Here is a 25,582-nt window from a genome sequence, read left to right on the forward strand (position 1 = left end):
TATATATATATATATATATATTTATTTATTTTTTTTGAAAAGCCGAAGGGCTGATTTTATTGAAATAAAGAAGATACATGAAGGTTGTATCAGAGGGCCCAATAGAGACACCCTACCCATACGATACTCAGTATAGTAATATCCCAACTAAAAGATACATATAAACTCAAAAAATAAAAAATTTGCAGAAAACAAGTAGCTGTGGATGAGCCAGTTTAGTCCTGCCCCTTCCTTTAGTTTTAGGAGCGGAGTCAGATAACAAACTTTGAAGTGTTGGGCCATTGCCCAGAGTAACCAAAATATCATCCATTAAGTTTCCAAGTTGGAGTGTGTCCCCAATCTTCTTCTTCCGTCGAGAAGTTTAAACCTGCCATTCTTCATCAGAAGACTGACTCATGTGATCCTTGGTCTGATTAGATATTAGAACCGCAGTAGAATGAAAGACAGTCGTTGCTACAACGATTGGTTCCAGTGTATGTGAAGTATGAATTGTCACCTCTGCACTTGATGCTTTCTGAATCGTAGCTGCGGGGTTATCCTGATTTTCGTTCTGAACATTATCCATTGTAGTATGGTCGGGAGAGGGTTTTCAGGGGCAGACACCAACTCCTATCTTGTGGTGATTCCCTCCTCAGGTTGGCTGTTATCAGGTTTGTTGGGAGCGCAGACACGTGTGGTGCACTAACAACTTGTTCTTGCTTTTGACTATTAGTTCTCAACTGTGGATGCAATCTAAAACATTTCTCTAGTGGGTGTTCAAACATCTTGCAGTGCTTACAGTAGTAAAGTTTTTGTTCCATAATGATTTTTTGCCAATAACCATTGTGAGCACTGCCGTTGAGGAGCATAAGCACTTATAATATTAAAAATTTTAATATCAATGATAATCTTAAGGGCTATAATTCTATCACCAACTCTATTAATTTTTACAAGATTATCTTTCAAACTCTTATCTATAATTACACCTACACCATTTCTAGTGTCTCTTACCAGAATACCAAAGTTTAAAACTTAAATTATTAATCTCCTTAGCCTTTTCTCCAACCCACTTAGTTTCTTGAATACATAAGATAATAGTTTTCCTATGAATCATAATATCAACTAATTCCATTAATTTACCATTGAGAGTGCCTATATTCCAAGATTCTATCATAATATTAGTTTCATTAGTTTCATAGACTAACTTCTTTACCCGTATTCGCCCGTAATATGAGAACCCTTGCTTATTTAACACTACACCCGGGCGCCGATGTAGCGGCCCTTGCACACTTTTCACTGTATTTAAGCTATACAGCGCGTCTCTTCCAGGGGACGCCCTAGCACTTACACAATGATCAAAAGGATTTATATCATGATTTTTTTCGACAAGTTTTACGCTGGTTGTCGACTACCTAACACAACCCTCCACTTTTCGCATCCGTGCTTGGGACCGGCAACGACAGTGTTAAAGAAGTGGAGGAATGCTTCGGGCCTTTTGTGTGATAGAAAAGTACCGCTTAGACTGAAAGGAAAATTTTATAAGACGATGGTGAGACCTGCAATGCTCTATGGCGCTGAATGTTGGCCTTTAAAAGAGAAGCATAATAATGAGTTAAGTGTTGTCGAGATGAGAATGATTAAGTGGATGAGTGGCTTTACACTTAGAGACAAAATGCAAATTGAATATAATCGTGATAGGGTTAGTGTAGCTCCTGTGACGAACAAAATTAGAGAAAGTTGTCTTAGATGGTTTGGTCACATTAAACGTCGACCATCTGATGATCCGATTAGGAGAGTAGATGTTTTAGATTCGACTTGTGCTAAGAAAGACAGAGGTAGACCTAGGAAGACTTGGGTTTATTGTATTAAAAATGATCTTAATTTACTAGTACTAAATGAAAATATGACACTAAATAGGACGCAATGGAGAAAAAAGATTCATGTAGCCGACCCCACGTAGTGGGATTAAGGCTTTGTTGTTGTTGTTGTTGTTGTTAAACCATTGTGAGCAGAGCTAAGCCAGACTTCTTCTACATCTGGTAGTGTAATATCTATTTCAATCAAAATCCTTACAGTAGAGGGCCTTGAGAAATGAACTGTGGGTAAGTCTACCTGTAAAAGTTTTCCAAGGATAGTCCCAATTGCATATAAGATAGGTAGTCAAAGAAATGAAGCTTGAATTCAGGTAATAAGAACCAGATAGACACAAATGAGGGTTCTTGACTGGGATCAAAATTAGGTGTCCATTTGAGCAATTTCATATGTTTGCTCTCTATTGTGATGAATTTGTTTGAGAAAATCCTTGTGTAATCTTTTTCTATACTCAGCTGTATCATAACATATTTTCCGTCAAAATGACCCACCTGCCAGACCCCAAATAGTTTGAAGTCTTCAAACATCTTTCTTTTAATTTCCATCTTTGGGCAACCTAATTGGAACTTTCAAACTAGTGTAAATTTGTATTTTCCCGCACGAGTTGAAATTTCAGCATCAGAGAAGAATATTGCTGGTTTGCTCGCCTTTTTCTCAACTTTCTTAATGAGATTGCAATCTCCATGTCCTGCAATAGAATCATGATATATCTGCGGGTATATCAAACTATCTGCAGGGTGGAAATGAGAGCTGCATTGTGAACCACTGTAACATAGGAGGGTTTGGTGGGGTTATCACCGGCGAGGGCGGCGGCGTATGAATCCCTGAGGCCATTAGCGTGCTTCACACAAGCACCGCAGGAGATAGGGCAGTGCAGCGGACGACAACAGAAAGCACCGCAAGACTGCGACAGCGACAACGAGCAGCGTCGACAACGACGTAGCCAACAGAGGCCAAGCCGAAGAAGCTTCTGTCGAGATGGAACGGGGAGGAAGACGAATCAACCTACAGACGGAGCCGAAACCGACGTGCGGGCCTGCGAGCAAAACGACAAAGCGTAAGGAGTTATATCAGGAACGAAAACGATGCCGTACGAGCCTGCGATTGACGACGCCGGCGAGCCTGCGAGCAAAAGGGGTTGTTGTAGACGCGAACCAACGTCGACTATGGAATGAAAGCAGGGATTTTCAACGTCGGAAATCGCCATGGTTAAACCTTAGCAGAGCCCGCGTCGTTGCCATTTTTGATTTTTTTACCATATATATATGTCACATTATTACTTTACATTTATAAATTTTTTGTAAATGTGTATATATCAGTTTATTTCATGATTTATAGATTTAGTAAGATTGCATTTATTCATTAATAGATTGATGTAAAATGTCTAATAAGAGAAGAATGTAAGTGATGAATAATGAAATAACTTGTATATGAATGCTTGTATGTATATGCTAAGAGGAGTTTACCCCTTTATGACACAAACAGGGAAAGCCAGTGTACCAGTGCGCGTAGATGTTTTCCTACCACCACAGATTATTGTGATGTTTAGATCGCTAACCACTGTGTTGATGAGAGAATACCAGCCAGGGGTGAGTAGACACCTTTTCACCTCAGATAATCGTGTAAATTAGATTACCAAGTGCTGTGACAATGCGATAATATCGATCATGAGCATATTAGGTTATGTTTTGATGGTGCTCCTATTACAGATGTAAATGCTAATAATATAAAGTAAAAGTAAAGTTAAGATTAAATATTGAAGAGTAATTAAAGTAAATGCATATAGAGGTTTTAGATTATTCTCATTTAGTAAATATCATGGACACATACATTAAATTATTATAAGATGTCATATAGTAGTAATGTATGAAAAACTTGTATGCATATTATTTTTTTTCCTTGGGTTACTGTAGTTTAGAACTGCGATTTCTCTCGTGTTAAGATAACTTATTTTGTTGTTTCAATATTTTTTTCATCTTTTAAACTTTTAAATACAATGAATAGTAGACGACCTAGTATGTATAGAAGAGAACAACAATCAGAAATATAAAACTTTTACTTGCTAATTAAATTACTTTCTTTAGTGTCTATTTCATGAATATTTGAATACTAAACGATTGGTGATAGAAATAAAATAATAGAATTTAATTCCAACGTCCAATGGTCTATTCCCGCGTTGGTTAATTACAAGCCTCAAGTCAGATCATGACAATCACGACGTAAAACAAGAGTATTGCTTGTGGTTTGCTCGCTGGGAAGGAACGAGGGGATTGGAAATCCTACCTTACAACTGCAATAGCTAGTGAGCATCTATGGGATAGCGGCGTATGGAGCCTCTGTAGACACGATCCTTCTCCTCCTTTAATTAGGAGGTGATAGAGTCATGATTACCGAAGTTTGTGCAGAAGGCAACGACGGGATCACGGCTTATAGAGACTTGAAATTTCATTTTTTCTTCTCACGCTCTGATTTAGTGATCGCAACATGCAGAGACTTGAAACTCGCATGCTTGTTGGGAGGGCGGCGACATATCTTTCGTCTCCTATGAAGACCAACGAGTTAAGCTTGATGGGAAACATCGAGATTCGAGCCAATTTTTCCAATAATCAGTGGGAAAATTAAGGCTTACCCTAATTCTAGAAAAGTCACAATTTGAGCCAGTTGACTGCGATCAAACGAAAAAAAAAAAAGTTCCGATTCAAACCAACTACGGGATCGCAACATAAAGGATTTGAAAACTACAGGAAGTAATAACATCCAAAAAAATAGATGATCTGGAGGAGAAATTGGAAGAGCATGTATGCCAAATCAGCCCTAGAATGGAGTGTTTCTGATTGATGTAGGGGCGATTTATGTCCATAGAGGGGTGATTTTCTTCCATGTAGATCAGATTTACGGTCCTGAAAGAAATGATGAAGAAACTGGTTAAGTTTCACGCAAATTTGTAGCCGCCTGTAGAAGGATCGAGCAGCGATGTTAGGAGTGGACTCGAGTGATAACACTTGGAAGGAATAATCCAACATCGAAATAATTGGAACGAGCTTCAGTAGGTAGAGTGGGATGGTGTGTGATTCAAGGTTAGAGAAGACCGATTTGAAGAATTTTCGCCTGAATCAGGGAACTATGGTTGGTGAGACACCGACAGATGGCTTCATCTAACTGCGTCGACACCTTTTGTTACAGTAGCCTTGTGGGCAGAAGGCGAGGCAGGAGCCTATGGGGATAGGTAGGCAGACTATGGGGCGAGCTAGACTTATGGAAAGAGGAAATCCAATATGAGTCACAAAATAAAATCCAACCCCTACTTCATGGGCAGAATGAACTTTGGTTGAGAGAATTGGTAAGGCAACTCACGCATAAGGAAGTTGAATATGCCGATCTTCGAGGAGAACACACACATGGGTGGGTGTACTTGGTGGAGCGATATTTAACAGTGAGTTGGCTAAATGGTGTGAAGAAGCTCATGGCGGTAGGGTTATGTTTGGAGGGGAAAGCTCTAGCATAAGTTCAGTGGAGAATGTCTAAATACCTGATTTGCTCATGAGAAAAAAATTAAGGATTGCTTGTGGAACGTTTTGGAGTCATTCGGGAAGGAGACTTACACAAGCAGTTCCTTGCATTAATTCAAGAAGGGTCTGTCATGGGGTATAGGAAGTCGAGCTCTTGTCAGGATGGTTGAGGGAGATTTCTAAAGTGGTATTGAAGCGAAATTTCATGAAGGGTCTAAAGCCCGAATTATTTGTAACATTTTGATTATTGAGACTGCGGAGATTTGGAAAGACCATGGAGCCAACCCATGTAACATCCCGTTTTAGTTACCTAGGGGGAGGGGAAACAAAAATAGATGGAGAATAAACGAGAAGGTCTAGAAGTCGAAGAGGGAGGAGATGAACTGAGAGGGTTGAGAAGCCGAAAGGATACGTTTGTGTATGAATGACGCGGTAGAGACGAGTTTTACTTACTTGAGATTCGAGCTGCAGGTGTCAACTAGAGGAGACATCAAGCAGCTCTCGTGAGGAGTGAGCGTAGAGGAGGCAGAGGAAGAGGATGACGAAAGAGGAGTTTCCTTGCGTGCGTAAGGGCTTCGTTCATGCCCTAGCCAACCATCGAAGAAGAAGAGCAAAGGAAGAGGCATTGCGTTGAGAAGAGCCGACGGGTTGAGTTCGTGGATTCGTGCGGGAGGGAGTCAAAGCCAAACTCTGGATCCAAATCTCTCGTGCAGAAGAGGTGTTCGAGTTGAAAGAGAAGGGAAGAAGAAATTCGTGCCAGCTGGACCGAGCTTAGGAGAGAGCGAAGTTAAGGGTTTAATAATATATTAAATGATAAATTTATGAATTTAATATATTATTAATTACTAATGATAAGGTTTAATTAAGTTAGGACTCAAGTTAAAGAAGTTTAAGTTCTGGATCGAGGGCAAGGTGGCGGCAGCAAAAAATGTTAGGACTTGATTTATCAAATCTGTAAGATAATGCTACATAAAATGAATTTAAATGTGAATAAATAATAATTAGAATTATATAATTATGAAAATTTAAATCTTAGATAATGTAAATTTAATAGATAATTAAAATGATAATTAATTAAAGTTTTGTAATATAAATACTATGCTTATTTTAGGCTTCCAATTTTATAAGAATTGACATTAAGACAAGTCAAATAACAAATTAATTGATTTTGAGGTGGGTACTCATACTTTTCATTTATAGTGATATTTTGTTTCTTCTCAACCATTTTGTAATTAATGATACTTTCACATACTTTATTTGATTTTTATTTATTAGTCACATCATTATGAATATTATATGCTTGTAGCTACTTATTATCATACCTTACTTACAGTTATATATATGTATGTATGTATGTATATATATATATATATATATATATATATATGTATATATATATGTATATACATATGTATAATATATATACATATATATATATATATATGATAAAAAGAGCAACTCGTGGCTCCTTACGCGTTAATAATTAAAAGATTACAGATTTGGGGAGGGATAGTGGATCCCTGTCTAATACAAGACAAAAACATTAGAGTTCTAGGGGCTCCACTGTCTACAGTATAACTCTACGCAAAAAACAAAAATACATGTAAAAGCACAAAACATATACAAAAACAAAATGTATACCCAAAATTTACATGTATACCAATACCCATGTAAACAGTAATTATGGAGTAACAGTTTGAAGTAGAGTGTGCAATCTCCAACATAAGCAGCAACAAGGTCGAATCAATCTTGCATTCGGTGAACAGAATAATATCTGCATATTCAAAGTACGACCGCGTTCTGCATTGTTTACAGTTAGGAAGACAAATAAAATAAGTTTTCATATAGATCTTGAGACAAAAATGCAACACAAATGAGAGCATCGAAGCATTCCAGTATTTTCCAACCTCCATTCTATCAATGGAAGGCAAAACCAGGCAAATGCATCTGTCCTCTAAATCTCCAAAACAACAAGTCAAATTGGTAAAGAGATTAGAAACAACAACATCACTAATTCATCTGAAAGATAAAAGCTAGACATATAAAACCCAATTCAGCACAAAATCTAACAAACATAAACTTTGCAAAAAGTGTCCTTGAGAGTCCTTCCAAGCCTCAATGAAGTAGACTAAAACAGTTCCACCAGAGACAAAATCCAACAACCAAATGATCCAAATAATAATTCCAGATAATTCCAATAATAATTCCGGCAGGAGGCACTACCCTGGAGATGTAGCCAAATCCAACTAAAGAAAGCCCCACAATGTAAAATAATCCGGAGATATAAAACAACTGGCCCAAAACAAAGTTAAAGCCAGGTCCAACAAACCAAAACCTGACGCAGTAAATCCAATGAATAAAAGCACAGTCCAAAATATGCGAAACTTATTAGGCATCCAACATATGAGGCATCCAAATCATGAGGCATCCAAATCATTACTATGAGGCCATGAGCCGAAGCAAGCTTAATATCTAACATATGAGGCATCCAAATCATTACTTATGAGAGTATGTAACATAGGTGGGGGAGTAATCCCCACAATAGCACTTTGAACACGCCATTTTGCTAACCAATCCGCAAGTTTATTCCCTTCTCTATAAGTAAAAGTGAAACGAATATTAAGTTGTTGCCGCTCTATCATCTGCCAAATCCTTCTTATCAAGGATATAATATGCTAAGGGGGTTTAAGCTTAGTCATTAAAATGTTAAACAAGGTTTCAGAATCTGTTTCCAAAATAATATCATTAGTGTTGAGTAACAACAATTTGAAGTGCAACAAGCACAACATCAGCCTCAATCTCCAGAGAAGAGTTGGCAATAGAGGGGAGACAAAATAAGCAATACATTTATCATGATTATCACGAATCAGCCCACCCATACCCGTATAATCATAAGAATAACTCCCATCTATATTAAATTTATTCTAGCCGTGGGTGGGAGGTTCCCATTTAATCAAAATGGGCATCCTACCTTTTCCTATAGTAGTAGGAGCAACACAAGAAATTCTCCAAGCTTTTTGTAAACAAGCCACAGCTAAAATAGAAATTTTAGGAGTATGACACTGTGTTTCATATTTATGATTATTCCTTGCCATACAAATGAACCATAAGATAATAACACGAAAATAATAGTGCTTCTTGAAGGTAGGGTCGAAATCCTTCCAAATACTAATAACAGTTTTAAATGTCAAGCTTATGGGCCAGGTAATACCAAAGTAGCAACCAATGTAATGCCAAACCTCTTTAGCAAAGGGGCAATAAAAAAATAAACGCTTAAATGATTCAACACCTTTTTACATGTATAACAATAAGAAGCCAGTTTCAAGCCTTGCATTTTCAAATTACCATCAAGAGGAAGCAGCTTATGAAAGTATCTCCAAATCAAAAAAGATATAGAAAGAGAGATGTATTTGTTCCAAGTGTAAGCATGCCATTTCCAAGGTGTAAAAGAATGCAATTCCGTCTGCAGTAGTCAAGTAACAGAGGATCTAGTATTATGCTTCCATAGAGGGACATCCTTATCTTGTTCACATATAGGTATAATAGCAATGGCATGAGCAACTTCACCCACTAATGAATTTAGCATTGCTAAATTCCAACCCCCATCAATCCAGCAATCCGAGACCATCAACTTAACATCATAACTGTCAGTAGACATAGTAGAAAATTTCGAAATGCCCCAATCATCATTCCAAAAAGATATACTGCCATCCCCAAGTTCCTAAAAAATAAAGTGAGAAGCAACCTCACGCGAAGAAATAATGGCTTTCCAAAGCTTAGAATCCCCCACTCTCCACTTAACCATGGATGGATGCATCGAAATGCCCCAATCATCATTCCAAAAAGATATACTGCCATCCCCAAGTTCCTAAAAAATAAAGTGAGAAGCAACCGCACGCGAAGAAATAATGGCTTTCCAAAGCTTAGAATCCCCCACTCTCCACTTAACCATGGATGGATGCATATTTTTACAATATTTATGCAGCATATATTTAGCCCATTAAGAGTCCCCCAAAAGAAATTTGAACCAAAGTTTGCACATGTTAATATCAATATTATGTTGCAGAGTTTTAAAACCAAGGCCACCAGCACAAAGAAGCTTGCAATTATACTACCAATTAGTCCAACTCTTAGAGGATCTTGAGTCCTTCCAAAGAAATTTATTAAAGATAGTTTTAAGATTCTTTTGAGTGTTTTTTTTAGTTTTGAGAACTTGCATAGTGTAGAGAGGGAGTGTACAAATGACAATTCTCAACAGAATGAGCCTATCCCCATTAGAGAGAAAATTATTTTTCCAATCATTTATCTTTAGTTTTACTTTATCAATCACCTCATCCATCTGAGTTTGCTTGGTTCTACCTCTAAGAATGTTGACCCCAAGGCACTTAATAGGAAGCTTTGAGATTTTACAACTAGTGTAATTAGAAGCCCAAACATGAGTATTAGAAGGGACACCCTTGCCAAAATAAATGGAGCATATTGCCAAGTTGAACATCATTCCAGACGTGTTTTGAATGTCTATCAACAAAGACATGGTAGCTTTGATAGCACGTTTGCTAGCATTTAAGAACAAAATAACATCGTCTGCATAAGAAAGATGACTCACCACAATTTTGGACTGGTGAGAATATTGTATGTAAGCATGATCATAATGCAACTTATTGATAACCCTAGAGAGATAATCAAAAGAAATGATAAAAATAGTGGGTGAGAGGGGGTCACCTTGTTTAATGCCCCTATTAGCATTAAAAAAATCATGAGCTTTACCATTAACCATCACACTGTAGCTGTTGTTAGAGAGCCACCTCTGAATAGGAGAGAAAAAGTCTTGTTGGAAGCCTTTGGCCTGCAAAATATGTATAATAAAGTCACAACTTATAGTATCGAAAGCTTTCTTATTGTCCAATTTAAGGACGATGTTTCACCCCTACATTTTTTGTCCGAATTTTTAATGATCTCCTGTATTAAAAGGATGTTATCAGTAATATCCCTACCCTTGATAAAAGCAGACTGTTGAGCAGCAATGAACTGTTGAGCAACAATGATTTTAGAAAGATGAGGTTGCAATCTGTTCACTATAACTTTACTCATAACTTTAGATATCACAGTGGTTAGAGAAAGAGGATGAAAATTGTCCTAGGATATCTTATCATTACTTTAGGGATAAGCACAATCAAAGCAGAGGTGAAATATTTACTATTTTGCCAAGTTGAACATCATTCCATATGTGTTTTGAAAGTCTATCGGCAAATACATGATAGCTTTGATAGCACGTTTGCTAGCATTTAAGAACAAAATAACATCGTCTGCATAAGCAAGATGACTCACCACAATTTTGGACTTTTGCGAATATTGTATGTAAGCATGATCATAATGCGACTTATTGATAAGCCTAGAAAGGTAATAAAAAACAATGATAAAAATAGTGCGTGAGAGGGAGCCACCTTGTTTAATGCCCCTATTAACATTAAAAAAATCACGAGCTTTACCATAACCATCACTCTGTAGCTATTGTTAGAAAGCTACCTCTGAATAAGAGAGCAAAAGTCTTATTGGAAGCCTTTAACCTGCAAAATATTGATAATAAAGTCTCAGCTTATAGTATCAAAAGCTTTCTTAATGTCTAATTTGAGGACCATGTTTCCACCCCTACATTTTTTGTCCAAATCTTCAATGATCTCATGTGCTAAAAGGATGTTATCAGTAATATCCCTACTCTTGATAAAAGCAGACTGCTGAACAACAATGATTTTAGAAAGATGTGGTTGCAATCTGTTCACTATAATTTTACTCATAACTTTAGATACACAGTGGTTAGAGAAAGAGGACGAAAATTGTCCCAGGATATCTTATCATTACTTTTAGAGATAAACACAATCAAAACAGATGTGAAATATTTATCAGGATTATCTCCAAGGAAGAAGCTTTGTATAACAAGAATTACCTCCTTCTTGATAACCTCCCCTAAGAATGTATATAGAAAGCCGAAGTGAAACCATTAGGTCCAGGAGCTTTGTTGTGGCAGATAGATTTAAAAGCATTAAGGATTTCCTGCTCATCTGGAAGATAAGACAAATTCAGATTATTAATATAATTGTACTCATTCACAAAGTGAGTGTGGTCAACAAGCATAGTAAAATTCGAGGATTGAAACAACTCAGAGAAATAAGTGACAGCATTATCTCCAATTTCTTCCATACAGGTTAAGGTACTCCCATCATCCTTTTGTATTTTCAAAATACTATTAATGTTTCTTCTATGCTTAAGAGTGACATGGAAATATTTAGTATTTCTATCCCCAACAACAAAGTAAGAATCATTAGCATTCTGTTTAAGTAGGTTTTCCTCTACAACAATAGCATCCATTAGAGCAATATGAGCCAGAGCAACAGTGTCCACCAAACCAGGGGAAGCATCAATTTGAGCTTCCAGAGAATCAACAATGTTCTGAGCATCTATAACTTTTTATGAACATTGCCAAACATCTGATAATTCCATTTATTAAAATGTGCCGCCATCTTCTTATGTAATTGCCACAATACAAACCAAGGAATCCCAACTCCCTCAAATTTCCAAGCTTGTTTCACCAAATTAATATAAGTATCATAAGAAGTCCAAACATTTAAAAATTTAAAACGAGATCTGGTTGGTTTAACAATAAAAGCTAAAGTGAGCAGAATAGGATTGTGATAAGAAGTAACATGACTCAAATGCTGCACCTTTACAATAAGAAAGTAATTTATAAAAGCAGTATTAGCCAAAAAACGATCCAATCTCTGATACAGAAAACCTCTCCTCCAAGTATAAGGAGATCCAGAGTAACCCAAATCGAATAAACCTGCATTAGAAATGGAATTAGAAAATTTATTAATAAGAGCAGGTTCAACTTTACCACCAACTTTTCGTTCCATAGGCTTCATGATCATATTAAAGTCTCCACCAACAAACCAATTGTTACTTATAATGCTGCCCATAGTTTCAAGTTTTTGCCGAAGCAAATATTTATCATGTAAATAAGAGCTAGAGTAAACAAAAGTGCCCCACCCTTGGAAATCCTCATAACTAATTTGCGTAAGAATATATTGATCATCATCTTCAATAATAGAGTGTAACAACAGGCTTCCAAAAAACCCAAATTTTATTATTGACATTGCAGTGAGATCGATAACCTTTGAAATTATTCAAAATTTTGCTTTTATTAGCCTGAACCAAAGGCTCCAAAATAGCAAAAATAAGTAATTTATGGACCCTACATAAATTTTTGAGCCTATTAAGGGAGTTAGGGTTCGCCACTCCCCTAATATTTCACACCATAATGTTAAACATGGTGGCGTGAACCAACCCTCCTAGAAGATCTAGTAGGGTTGACCAACTGTTCCCAATCAGAGTGATAGATTCCTTCCTGTATAATATTACTGGCACTGAGTCTATTTAGCTCATTATAACGTTTAGTCTTTTTGTGTGAATGCCTTTGCACCTGCCATTCATTATCAACAAGATCAAAAACAACTTCAGCAATAGGAGATTGGAGAGGCATAGGAGGAGAGATTTCCAGTTTCTGTATCATTATTAACTGTTAAAATATTTTCCGCAGGCTTCACATAGGCCCCGCTAGTGAGAGGCACAGGCACATCCGAATTTTCAGCTAAAGCCATACCGTCATGATCAAGCATAATTTGAGGGTTTATCTTAGTGAAATGCTGCAATGATTCAATACCTTCACTAGTTTGCAAAAGGTAGGATAAGCATCAGTGCGAACTTCATCACCTAATATGTGTGAGATAGGAGGTACAGAAATAGTAGCAGGGTTCTCAACTAAATCAGTACCATTATCAATAGTAGGTGGGATATCATGCGATTCAAGATTTATGTTGGCAGGAGGTAAAGAAGTGAGTGTGTTATGTGAATTTTTGAGCCGAGGATTCGATCGAAAACAAGATGAATTTTGATGACCAAACATAGAACAATGAGTACAGTAAGGAGAGTGTCGTTCAATTTCGACAGACTGCCAGTAACCCTGATGCTGCGATCCTATCCATATTTCATTGCAAAATGGTTGTGTTACATCACGTTCAACAAAAATACGTGCTTCAGAGGGTCTTGATAAAGTAAAAGTATCATGATCCAGGTTCAAAGGCTTACCGTAGGCAGCAGCAAACCATAAAAGAATTTTGTGGTTAAAGAGATGTAGTTTAAGCCCCGAAAAACGAATCCAAATCGGTATAATAGACAACTCAGATTTAGGATCAAAATGAACAGTCAATTTTCTAAATTTATCAAGCTATTTTCTATCCAAATGAATCTTTTCACAAAAAGACGTGTATAGTCCTCATCATTAGCTAATTGTATAAGGATATGCTTACCATCAATAATGTCTATCTTCCACCATCCTTTTAGCTTTAATATTTCAAATTCTCTCCTAATAACTTCAACTTTAGGTATCCCGTAATTAAATTCACCAACTAGAGCCAAACGACAAGAGGAGGCAAGTATAGAAGTGTCATCTTCAGAGACAAAAAGCGCATGTTTACCAATTTTTTCCCCAATTTCCTAATGAAAGGGTAATCACCTCCGACATTAAGAGAATCATGAAAACCTTGCGGGAACAACTCCGTGGAAGGAGTGACCGAACCCCCCGCCCTGTCAAGTACAGCTTCAACGAAAGAACGAGGAATCAGAGGCATAGCGAAAAGTAAAAGTCGAATCAAAGAGAAGCAAAGGAAAGATCTTACCAGCGAAGAAGGACGCCAAAATCGCCATGGATGCCAAAGAGAACCCTAGACGCTGCCGCTCCCATCTCGATTTTGTATAAAAAATGATCTTAATTTACTTATGTGTGTGTGTGTGTGTGTGTATATATATATATATATATATATATATATATATTGCGATGAACACATGAATAATGTCTATACTAATTACTTGCATGTACATGACTGACCATGATGGTGTCAACCCTTCATAGTACTAGCGAGAGTTAGCTAAGGTATTTGTGCAGATAAATGAAAGGATATTAATATTGAAAAATCTTAATTGACACAATTTTTAGTCAGTGCTATTGTGAGGATTGTCAATATGTATAATACTATTTTTATCTTATTGATATAATTCGGTTAATTGAATAACATTTCAAATATTTATATTGATTTTTTGAAAGATTAACTGCATACATAATGATTTTTTTTTGTACTGTAGTTTAGGAGTATGAGTATTCACTAGCTTTGTTTAAACCTACTGTTGTTTTAAATTAACATTCAAGTTTATTTAATTGATCAAAAGATGAGCAATAGAAAGAAAAATATTTGTAAAAAACGCCGGCAACTAGTAACGAGGTAAATTTAAATATACTATTTTAATTTATTTTGATTAATGACTCTTTCATTTGTTAACTGTTTGTTAAATAGTAAATAAATATAGAAAACTTTGTTCCCACCGTTCGACTGTTTGTTCCCGTTTTGATTAATTTCAAGCCCCGGGCTAGGTTTTGACAACCTAGATGGTGAAGGATAATAACCAAATGGAGAAGTCAGCGGCGTAGCACCATGGGAGAATTACTCAAGGGTACCTCGAGGGCCAATATGATGTCATTTTACGGGGAGGCCGTCGAAGAAGAAGAATATTTCGGCCCGTCCAGTGGCCAACATTAAATGTCTTATAGAGACAGATTCAGGAGACGAACAAAAGGGTTATATTTTTAATGTGATGAAAAATTTGCCCTAATGCACCATTGTGAGGATCAAACATTACAGGTTCTCACAGTGTGCGACTAGGAGGCAGGGGAGCTTGATTAAACGACAGTTTCTTTTTATCCATATTGTGGATAAAATATTTTTTTAGTAGGGGAGTATTGTTACTTTGGCTTAGCCTAAGGATAATTTAGTTTTTTTATTAACCTAAGGGAAATTGAGTCTTTTATTATTTATTGTTGTTTAGTATAAATAGACCCTAATTGGTTTTGGGTTGGGCATGCATGAGATTGTGTCTGCAGCCTTATGTTATGGATTTGGAAGAGATTTCTTAACTCTTGAATTGTAGGACTTGGGAGCGATTGCCTACCAATCTAATCGTTTGATGTTTTTGCAATAAAATATGGGTTTGCCATAATTTGTGGAAAATCATGTCGATTTTCGGGCCGAATTGTATCAAATGGTTGGACAACGTATGTTACTTTTTGATAGCAGGTTAAAGGCTAAAATTTAGGGTGGACACATTAATAAACATAAAGCATAAAAAAATAAGTCCAGCCAAGCAAGCTATTAGGGTTTTTTTTTTGGTTTCTCATTTGTTTTTTCTTTTCTTAAAGGCACTTCTTTCGGGGTCTACACATGTTCTAAAGCTTGGAATTTCAGTTACATTAACTTAAAAATAAATGCTTATTATTGAAATGTGATTTAGGGCCCGTTTGGGGCAGATTATTTGGGTGCGGCGGCGTTTCCGCGCTGTTTGGAAACTGCGTTCGGCGGGCGTTTTCAAAACGCCGCGAAGCGCGGTCTTCTATTTGTCCTATGGAGTCGCACGAGGGGATCTAGATGCGTTCGGCGTTCGGCGTTCGCGACTGGCGTTTAGGGCTCGAATTCCTCCCGTGCCATTGGGTGATCTCCCTCGCTCTCTCCGTCGCCCTTTCCCTCCCCAATCTTCTCTCTCGCGAACATCGATTCAATTGTATTTCTCATTTTTTTTGTAAGATTCGGTTGATGGTTTTGGGTTTTCTTGATGATGTCTTTGCTAGATTATTTTGGAATGCATTGGATCCTTGTTCCAGTGCACTTTCGACTTCTTTTTTTTTCTGGTAATATCGCAAGTATGACAGATGAGCAAATCCTTTGAAAGTTGTCTCGTGACTATTTGGACACTGTTGTTTAAGGTTTTTTGGGGTCTTGAAACAATCATTTTGGTTGTACAGTGCCATAAATGCATTGGATCTGTGTTCCAGTGCAGTGGTGATGGTTTACATTAGTTTTTTAAGGTTTTTTGGGTTGTTGAAACAACCATTTTGGTTTCAAAAGAATCATCTTAAATGTCAGTGTAAAAAATGGCCACTTGTGTACTTGTACCGATAAATTGGCTAGCTTAGCCGGCTAGCTTAGCCTATTGCAGTTTTTAGTAGTTATTTCTAATCATGCTACTAAACTTTTTGGATAAAATGGAAAGGTGCATTTTCTATTTTTAAAGGTTCAAAAGGTGGCATTCTTGTTGTTATATGAAAGGTTTGGGTGGTATGTTTGTACTTGCCCTTAATTGAATTTGGAAAAGTATTAAGTAATATAGCAGTAGCAAGGAAAAAGATCATCTTCATTTATACAATCATTTTTGACACTTTTATAGCTGTCAAAATGAGGATCAGAAGAATGCATTAGCTATTTTTATATCATATTTGAAACGACAAGACTAGATCCTAGTCCCTGAATCTAAAAAACCTTCCAAAAACACTACAACATTTCTTTTTGGTACAATAACAGGATGAAGCCTCTAATAGCACGACATTGCAACATTTCTTTTTGGTACAGCAACAGGATGAAGCCTGTAACAGCTTCATGAATATCTCTTTCATTGAATGTTGTGAAATCAAAAATATAAAGAGAAAAAACTGGCTTGCTAAATTAGCATCCATGAATATGCTCGACATTGGTTTAAGTTGAGCTACTTTTATTTGTTAGTTGTAGTTTTATTAGCACATTGGGGTAGCTGAGAGCATGTTGTACTTTTCTTCCTTGAGATTCATAGCTATGTAACCTTACACAATTGCATAATAAAACATGTTCGATGCCTTATTGTGGATGTACGTCTTTAACCGAACCACATAATTCTTATGTGTCATGTCATTATATATATATATTATGAGCAAATTGCTACACCGTGAAAATTGCATTGTTATTTGGACACTATTGTTGGTATTGGTGACAAAAAAATGTTTGAGATTCATAGCTATGAGCAAATCCTTTGAAAGTATGTACATAATTAGCTTTGTGCTTCTGCAATTATTTCTTCTCCAATTTTCTTATGCATATTGAGTTACAATATGAATTTCTTTATGCATATGCAATTCTTCATATAGTTTCACCATGGTTGAGACAAATGAAGGTGATCCGTCAGCGATGTGGGATAAGGAAGTTACAAATATTTTCTGTAACCTCTATATCACCGAGATTCAGATCGGGAATAGACCAACCACCTATTTTAACAAGGAAGGTGGACAAAATATAACTAAAAGATTTAAAGAACTGACTGGAAGAGATTATGATAGGTTGAAGTTTAAAAATAAATGAGATTAATTGAAGAAAGAGTGAAAAATTTAGGAGCTGAAACATGGATCCACGAGGTTGGGCTGGGATCCCATTAAACTGACAATTGATGCTCCAGATGAATGGTGGCCGAGAAATTAGAGGTAAAATAGACATTATTATTTTGTTTATTGCAAATATTTTTGATTTAACCAATTATCCCCCTAAACCCCCTCAATGTAATGTTACAGGCAATGCCGACAGCGAAAAAATACAAGCAGAGCGGAATATAGCCAGATTTTGAAGATAAACTTGACATAATGTTCAAGGGAGTTGTGACAACGGGAAAACATGCATTCAGCCCTAGTGAGACGGGGTTTGCAGGAAAACCAGATGACTTCCCACCAGAGCCAGTGGCAGTTGACGAAGAAATACATAGTGTTAACCAGAGGGAGTTGGGAGAGTCAAGCTCGCAGTCGAAGAGACTCAGGCTTGGAAGAAGGAAGAAAGAAAAATGACATTTTTGTGAAAACTTCATTTGACCAACTCATAGATGCTTTTGGAGCTCCACCGCTTGCTCCACTTTCTGACAACACTATCTTTGATTGTCTTTGAACTTTGCCTACTATCCCTGAATTAGTTGTGGACAGGCGCTTTCATGCAGTATGTACGAAAAAGTTAGAGGATCCAACACGTAGACAAATATTCATGGCGATGGAACCAGAGTTGTGCATCTAGTATTTGCGTGTTCTTGTGGATGAATGAGTTTTTCTATGTTTTCTTTTGTTGTATTATGAATTCTTTGAAATTATGTACTCATTTGCTATTTGGAGTTATGTTTTTTTTTTAAACTATACTTTTACATAATTTTTTGAATGTCTTTTAGTAGAGCTCTATACGTCTTTATTGTAATTGGCTGAGTGTTCTCATTATTTATTTTTCGTTCGCTCTATTAGTTAGTAATTACTGAACTAACCTACATCTTTCTTTCTTTAGGATGGATCTGCAACATAAACGTTGTAAGAGAATGGCATGGGCTGCAGCTATTGCCATATTATTGTTAGAGTATTACCGATCAAATAGTATTCGTATACCCCGTATGACCTCCAGCTTTGTTGGGGATAAATGGTTATGTGAGATGCTTTTTAGACATCCAATTAGGTTCAACAACATTTTTCGAATGACTGTACTGATATTTATGGATCTCCTACAAGAGTTATCCCTAAATCACAAACTCCAAGGTTCTTCGAGAATGACGAGAAGGGAGGTATTGCCTAACGCTATATATTCTGTCACAAAATGAATCAATTAGAGGTGCTATGGTGAGATTTCAACATTCATCGGAGACAATAAGCCATTATTTCTCCAAAGGTAGACAGACACTTGTTAGCTTAGTTGCTAAAATCATCAGGCCAGATAATCCATCATTTGCTAATACTCCAGGACAAATCGCAACCGATCCCTGTTACATGCCTTACTTTAAGGTAACTATTGTTTTCTTTGTGTATAAACCAAAATATAAATATTTTCTAACCATGTAAAGCAGGACTGCATAAGTGCAATTGACGGTACTCACGTTGATGCCCGACTACCTAGCCAAAACAAAGTGACTTACATTGGTCGAAGTGGTTCAACCACTCAAAATGTCATGACAGCATGTGACTTCAACATGTGTTTCACGTATGTTATGGCGGGCTGGAAAGAGAGTGCATATGATGATCGAATTTTCTTCTATGCTACTAGGAATAGATCACAGGGTTTTCTTCATTCGCCTTTATGTATGTTTTGATTTATAAAACTCTAAGCTATATGTATTTAATGCAAATAACAATGTCTTCCATGACAGGGAATACTATTTGGTTGATGCTGGATACCCTATGCAGAGGGGCTATCTGAAGTCATTTCCAGATACTAGGTACCATATTCCTGATTCTGAGCGAGCAAGTGACACCATTTGTGGTAGGAAAAAATGTTTAACAAACGTCACTCCTCTTTATAAGGGGTAATTGGAAGAAGAAATGGGTCATCCTATGTGATATGCCGTCATATCCATTTCAAAAGCAGATGCATATTGTGGTAGCAACAATGAAACTTCATAACTTCATCCGACGACATTCTTTACGTTCAGATACGGACTTTAGTATGCCTGATAACGATGAGCTGAATGTCTATGAAGAACCATCCGAATTTTTGATCGGGACTTCAGTTCTTGTGGATGAGAATGACTGTAATAAATTTGAAGTTCATGACGCGGCGGGTGTGACTAAGATGACTGCCCTAAGGGAGTTTATAGCAGATGCTATCTATGACAACTAATCCACCAAGTCTTTCTTTTCTTAGTACATTATAGATTCATTTTAATGCATATTTTTTTATGCTTTTTCTTAGGACCTGACATTCAATTTTTTGTTGTTTTTTGCAGTTATACCAACATGACTTCTAGAATTTCAGCGACAGACATAGTTGTTTTGTGTTACTGTGGACTATCGGCTCCGTTACTCATGTCACGTCAGTTTCATAGCAGTGGGAGACAGCTCTACGATTGTCGCAAGTGTGTTTCAGCTCATTGAGGTTTCTTCTGATGGGTCTACAGTCCCACTTGTTACACTGCCAGCAGTGATGAGAATCCGATATTTTCCCGGGTTAGTGCAGCTGAGGACAGACGTAGCCAGAGTTTGAAATTGAATATTTTAATATTTCTCTTTGTAGTTGTACTTGTCTTTTTCCTTTTTTTATTTTTTCTGATACTCACGAGAGTGTGAGAACTGTATGTCTTCTTTTGGATCTGATCTGTGATGATTTTATGCTTCTGCACTATATGCTTCTGTACTACCAATAAGCTGCGCCAAATAGTTTTACCAGACGGGCAGGAAGGTCATTTGTACAATCATAACTACCAATAAACTATTCTGAATAAGCTGTCCCAAACAACAAGCCAGCTTATTCTGATAATCTTCAGATTATCAGATCAGATTATCAGATTATCTCAGATTATCTGAATAATCTGCTTATCAACAAATTATAAATAATCAATAGTTGCCCCAAACAGCCCCTTAGATAGTATGTACTTGCCATTTTTTTACTTTTTTTTGTGATTTTGATGCATTTCTTATTTCCTTAATAAATAAGAAATTATTGGTTTGTTTTCATTTTTATTGTATTTTCATATTATTCATTTTTTTTCAAACAAATTGGGTGTCTTAAAAAATAGAATAATGATGTGCAACCTTTTGTCCCAAAACAAGTTGAAGCACTAACTTTTTCTTAGGGCCAGGACTCTGTTTTTTTTTACTAAAGCTGTAAATACCTTTTAATTTGTTTTTGATTTGTTTTTTCTTGGTTTTCTATTTATGAGTATTTAAAAACATGAAAGAAACAATGCCTGATGGTACAGTAATTTTTCTCCACTTCAGGTTCGTGGCAATCATTCGGGTAACAGTGAGTACAATTCTGATATATTCACTTCCTTTCCGGCCCTTCGTGATGCTGCTTCTTATCTGACTCAGACGACTTCATACTTAACTCGCTGCTTTGGTGGGTCTCCTGGTAAGTTTGACACTGCCCGTTCAATGCTGCCATCTTTTCCATTATCTCATTTAACTGCAACCCTGCCCCCACTCCAGCTAGACCCTAAGTATTACAACGTTAACTTTGCCTCATTTTACTTTCTTATCGTGGTTAAACCTACTCTTTCATGGAAGAAATTTTTGGATTTAATTGAGTTTGAATGTTTATTTAGTCGAGTCTTATGATTTCCCTGAATGGCTGATTTTAAAATGTCAAACAAATTTTTATTTGTGGTTTTGTTCATGCTATTGCTTTTAGATGAATCTGTTTTAGATGATGGTGAGGAGTTGGTAACATTTAGTTCTGGAGAAGCGATCAGATCTGACTCAGTGAATGGTTTCACAGCCTTTCATGGCTCTGATGGTTCTGGAACTTCCTCAGTAATACCTAATGAAAGAGGCAAAGCTTCATTAGGAGGTTTTTCTGAAGCTGGGACTGGAACATTAGTCTCGGCTAGTGTTTTTCAGACCGGCCCTTCTATTTTCCAAGGGTAAGTGGAATAATCATTTTGACCTATAATTTTTACAAATTAAAATGTTTAAGATGTATTTATTTCAGAGTCCCACTTGCCCGTTGCAGCAGGAGGGCTCTGGCATAGTAAAATGTTTCAGCAGTATTTTGCACTTAAAACTCTTTTCAGAAGTATTCAGATTTCAGGTTATATTGTGACCAAACTCAATGGCAATCTCAAATAAGAGATTGTAATCACCATTAGCTCTTCTTGATCTGATGAATCTTTAACACTCTCCTTTAAATTTGATTATAGAGATATATCATTTTAAGTTTGTTTATAATGTTGTTAAATGTGTAGTTTCTGAGCTTTCTGATGACTATGTTTACAAGCTATCTTTACATTGGGATATATCGTGTATAAAACAATTCACCTTTAGTTTTTCTACACTTTCACATATTTGGTTCAATCAAACTGTTCAAAATTCTGATTAATGTTGATGGCAAATTTATTATCAAAATATATTTTTATAGGATCTTGCTTCTGATTTTTAAATCTCTTAAAATGATTCTAATTCATTGTTCACAAATCCCTTGAGCAATTGCTTGAATTTGGATTCATTGTTATTTATTGAAATGATATGTTATTTTTTGCTGCTCCATGTTAGAAGATTTCTTTCTAGAAGTTTGCACTATCATGAAGTGGATCTTCTACCTATTATTGACCTTGCATAGTCAACATAAGTATAGCCCTTAAGTTGTAGGATATTATATTTTTTGTTAGAGAATTCTCTTTTCTGGATTTGATTTAAGGTACATATGAACTCCATAAGCATCTTGAAGCTAAAATTTTTTAGGTTTATGTATAAAACTTATGGGACTTCCGACAAAAACGATGTCAAGGTGTGTCTTTGATAGATAAATTAGTTTCTCAAACAATTTTTTATGTTGCTCAATTTCTATTTCTATTTCTATTTCTTCTTCATCCGTGTCTAGTTCTTGATTTATTTTAATTGGAGTTTCACATGGTTTACAATCAGTTATTTTTATTTAGTTTAATAGGTCCATAATATATTTTAGTTGGCGGCTAAAGTTTTTTTTTGCCTAATCGAGCAATTAATATACTCAGGAAATATGAGTTTGGTTAGTTTCTTGATTTCAAATTCTTTATCAAATTTTTTTTGTCCAAGGGATTCCATGATTTATTGTCAGCTTCCGTAATAATTATACATTAGCATATCAATGAAAATTTTAATTTTTCCATCAAAGCAGTATTTTATGAAGAGGAATGATCTTCTTAACTTTATTTGTATCACATTTCATATAGGCTTTTGCAAATATGCCAAATCATGCTCACGATTATTGTTTGAGATCATAAAATGTCTTTCTCAATTTGCAACCCTTATTTTTTTTATGATAGAGCTATCAAATTAGATGACAGATCCATATAACCATTTTCTTCAACGTTCTCATGTAAGAAAACATTTTCCACTTTTCGTTGCATGGGCCATCCAAGGTTAGTGACGAGAAAATAAAATGTGAATTGTATTTATTTATACAACAAGAGCAAATATCTTTTGATAGTTAATTTCATAGGATTGAGTCCATCCTTTGGCAACTAATTGTGTTTTTTACCGCTTCATTTTTTTATTTGTTTTCTATTTTAATGAAAAGATTCATTCGCATCTTACAGTTTTCTTCCATTTTGGCAGCTCAACGATGTCCTGAGTATGATTTTGTTCGAAAACATCCATCCATTTTCTTATGACACCCTTCCAATTTTTAGTTTCTAGCGTCTTAATTAGATTTTGAGGTAGTTTATTGAAATTTAAGAAGAATATTTTTTAGAGATGAATATTGGAAAATGAGAGAGGTCTCTTGCTGGAGAATTTTTATTGTCATTTTTTATTTTTTAGTTGAACCCTCCAATTCTCTTACTCATACTTTTTCAGTAGTGTTATGCGTTTTCAGTTTTTGCACAATGATTCAATATCATGCTACACCATCAGTATCAACATCAAATTCATTGGTAGCTACCTGTGTCATGGTTGAGGGCCTCTTTTATCCTTATGGATTCTTACGACAATCTACTTTATCTTGATATTTGTTTCTTGAATCATGATGATGCTGTCAAGTTAAATGTGGCAAATAGCTAGTTATGCCATTGTTACTTAATTTCTCAATAATTATGAGCATTTATAGCCTTAGCATAATTCAAGACACTGTTCAGAAGATGCACTTTTTTATTTATCTTAATTTTAGGAGAGTAATTTCTCTTGTTGATACACAATCTACTTTGAGTTTCACTCAAATAATATGATTTACCCCTTTAGGAATACTACAATACTTGTGGATAAAGAGGATGAGCTTCTACATCATAAACCGTTTACCGTAGATTTTTCTGTTTAGCATAAATAGAATGACGAGTTTGTTATTGTCAATTTGCTCTTGGTAATTCAACCTTTAGTTAACATGCACAATCTTGGCAAATGACAAATTTTACTCTCCCTGATATTTTCAATGCTTTTTAATGGATTCTTTATGTTAACTGAGCTTTCGACTTTCCATTCGATTTTCGAGCCCCCCTTTGATTTCGACCAATCCATTCTTTCTATTGGGCATACTGATGGACAGAGAGTCATGGCTGTGGTCATGATGGTTAGACGTGGTCATGGCGATGGGGGGAAGACTTTTATCCCATGCACTCATTATGGTCATGCTCATCTTCCAAAGCTTTTTTGGGCCGAATTCAGCCATCTTTGCACTTCCCTGCATAACTCTCGACCCTTGTGACTGCAAACTTCTATTCCCACTAAGTTTTGGTACTTATTCGTAGGAGGATTATGATTATCTAGTTCAACACTTTCAAACTACTTCACATGCAATTTTCTATTATTTTGCAGCATTTTATTTTTCTAATATTGGAGTTTAGCATTATTGCTTCACATATGACTGGTAATCGAGGTGTTTTTTTTATGACATTTCTTCTCTATCACTTGCATTAGTATTGATGGTTTTCTATCTTTTGTTTACTGAAAGCTCTTTCCATTTTCCCAAAGGCTTATCCCTGGTGGATATTTTATATATTTACAAATTTTTTGTCAAATTTTTTTCTATTTATCATCTTACAAAAACTTTAAAACAAGCTTCTTTTAGCTTTTTTTTCATCTCATTATATTTATTCAATGTATCGTTAGAAGAACACTGATTGGTAATATGTGTTGAAGTTGATGGAGTTTATTATTTGACAGTTGAGGTTCCTTTTGTAATACCTCATAATTAAAAAAAAAAAAAGAAGATGAAAAAAGAACCGACTAAGGAGATGTAGACGAAAGGTAAGATTTAGAATTTGAGGCGAACAAAGCGATGGGGGATATAAGTAAGCTAATGAAACCTATTCAATAGGAGCAGCTCCCATACAATATTTCGAATATGTGGAAGTCAAAGGGATTCATGGCGATTGCAAGTAGAAACAATTGTGCTAATGTTGTTGTTGGGCTGATCGATGCAGTTGAGCGAGTGATGTTGATAGGCTGATTGACGTTAATGCTCGAGCGAGGCAGACGAGAGAGTAGAAAATTCCATATGCATGAAGTCAAACGAATTCAAACGACAACCATAGGTGAGCGAAGGAGAATATCATCTTGATTTCACAAGAGCAACAAGTTCAAGCAGATTTTGTGCTCGAATGCTAGCAAAACCAACGATCATAGGTTCATGCTTTGTGAACAATACGGAAGGGTTGCCAGCAGACGTATTAATGGAAATGGCTATGAGACGATGACAAGGAAGGTCTTCCCGCATGAGTATCGTGTGGATCTAGGGTGAATCGACAACAAGAAGGCTTGATCAGTGAGTGATATAGCTTCAATCGATTTGGTTAGCTTCAAATTTTTAGGGTTTCTATTTAAATTTTTTCTTGAGGATAAATTGCAAACATTACTTAACTAATGAAACCCTATATATATATATATACAGATCCAT

At 36.0% G+C, this 25,582-nt stretch overlaps 1 protein-coding gene across 7 annotated transcripts in view; it reads left to right on the plus strand.

The window, feature by feature from the left end:
- The window catches only part of LOC110023903, a 56,975-nt gene that overhangs the window by 17,377 nt on the left and 14,016 nt on the right, over window positions 1-25,582 (plus strand). For 6 of the 7 annotated variants that reach the window (XM_020723551.1, XM_020723554.1, XM_020723550.1 and 3 more), the window contains 2 exons: window positions 20,995-21,127; window positions 21,407-21,638. In XM_020723551.1, the coding sequence (XP_020579210.1) occupies window positions 20,995-21,127; window positions 21,407-21,638 (365 nt within the window). The remainder of the gene's footprint in view (window positions 1-20,994; window positions 21,128-21,406; window positions 21,639-25,582) is intronic. The other variant, XM_020723552.1, reaches the window with a different exon arrangement.

Source organism: Phalaenopsis equestris, unplaced genomic scaffold, assembly GCF_001263595.1.
Source record: "Phalaenopsis equestris unplaced genomic scaffold, ASM126359v1 Scaffold000235, whole genome shotgun sequence".
NCBI classification, from domain to species: domain Eukaryota; kingdom Viridiplantae; phylum Streptophyta; class Magnoliopsida; order Asparagales; family Orchidaceae; genus Phalaenopsis; species Phalaenopsis equestris.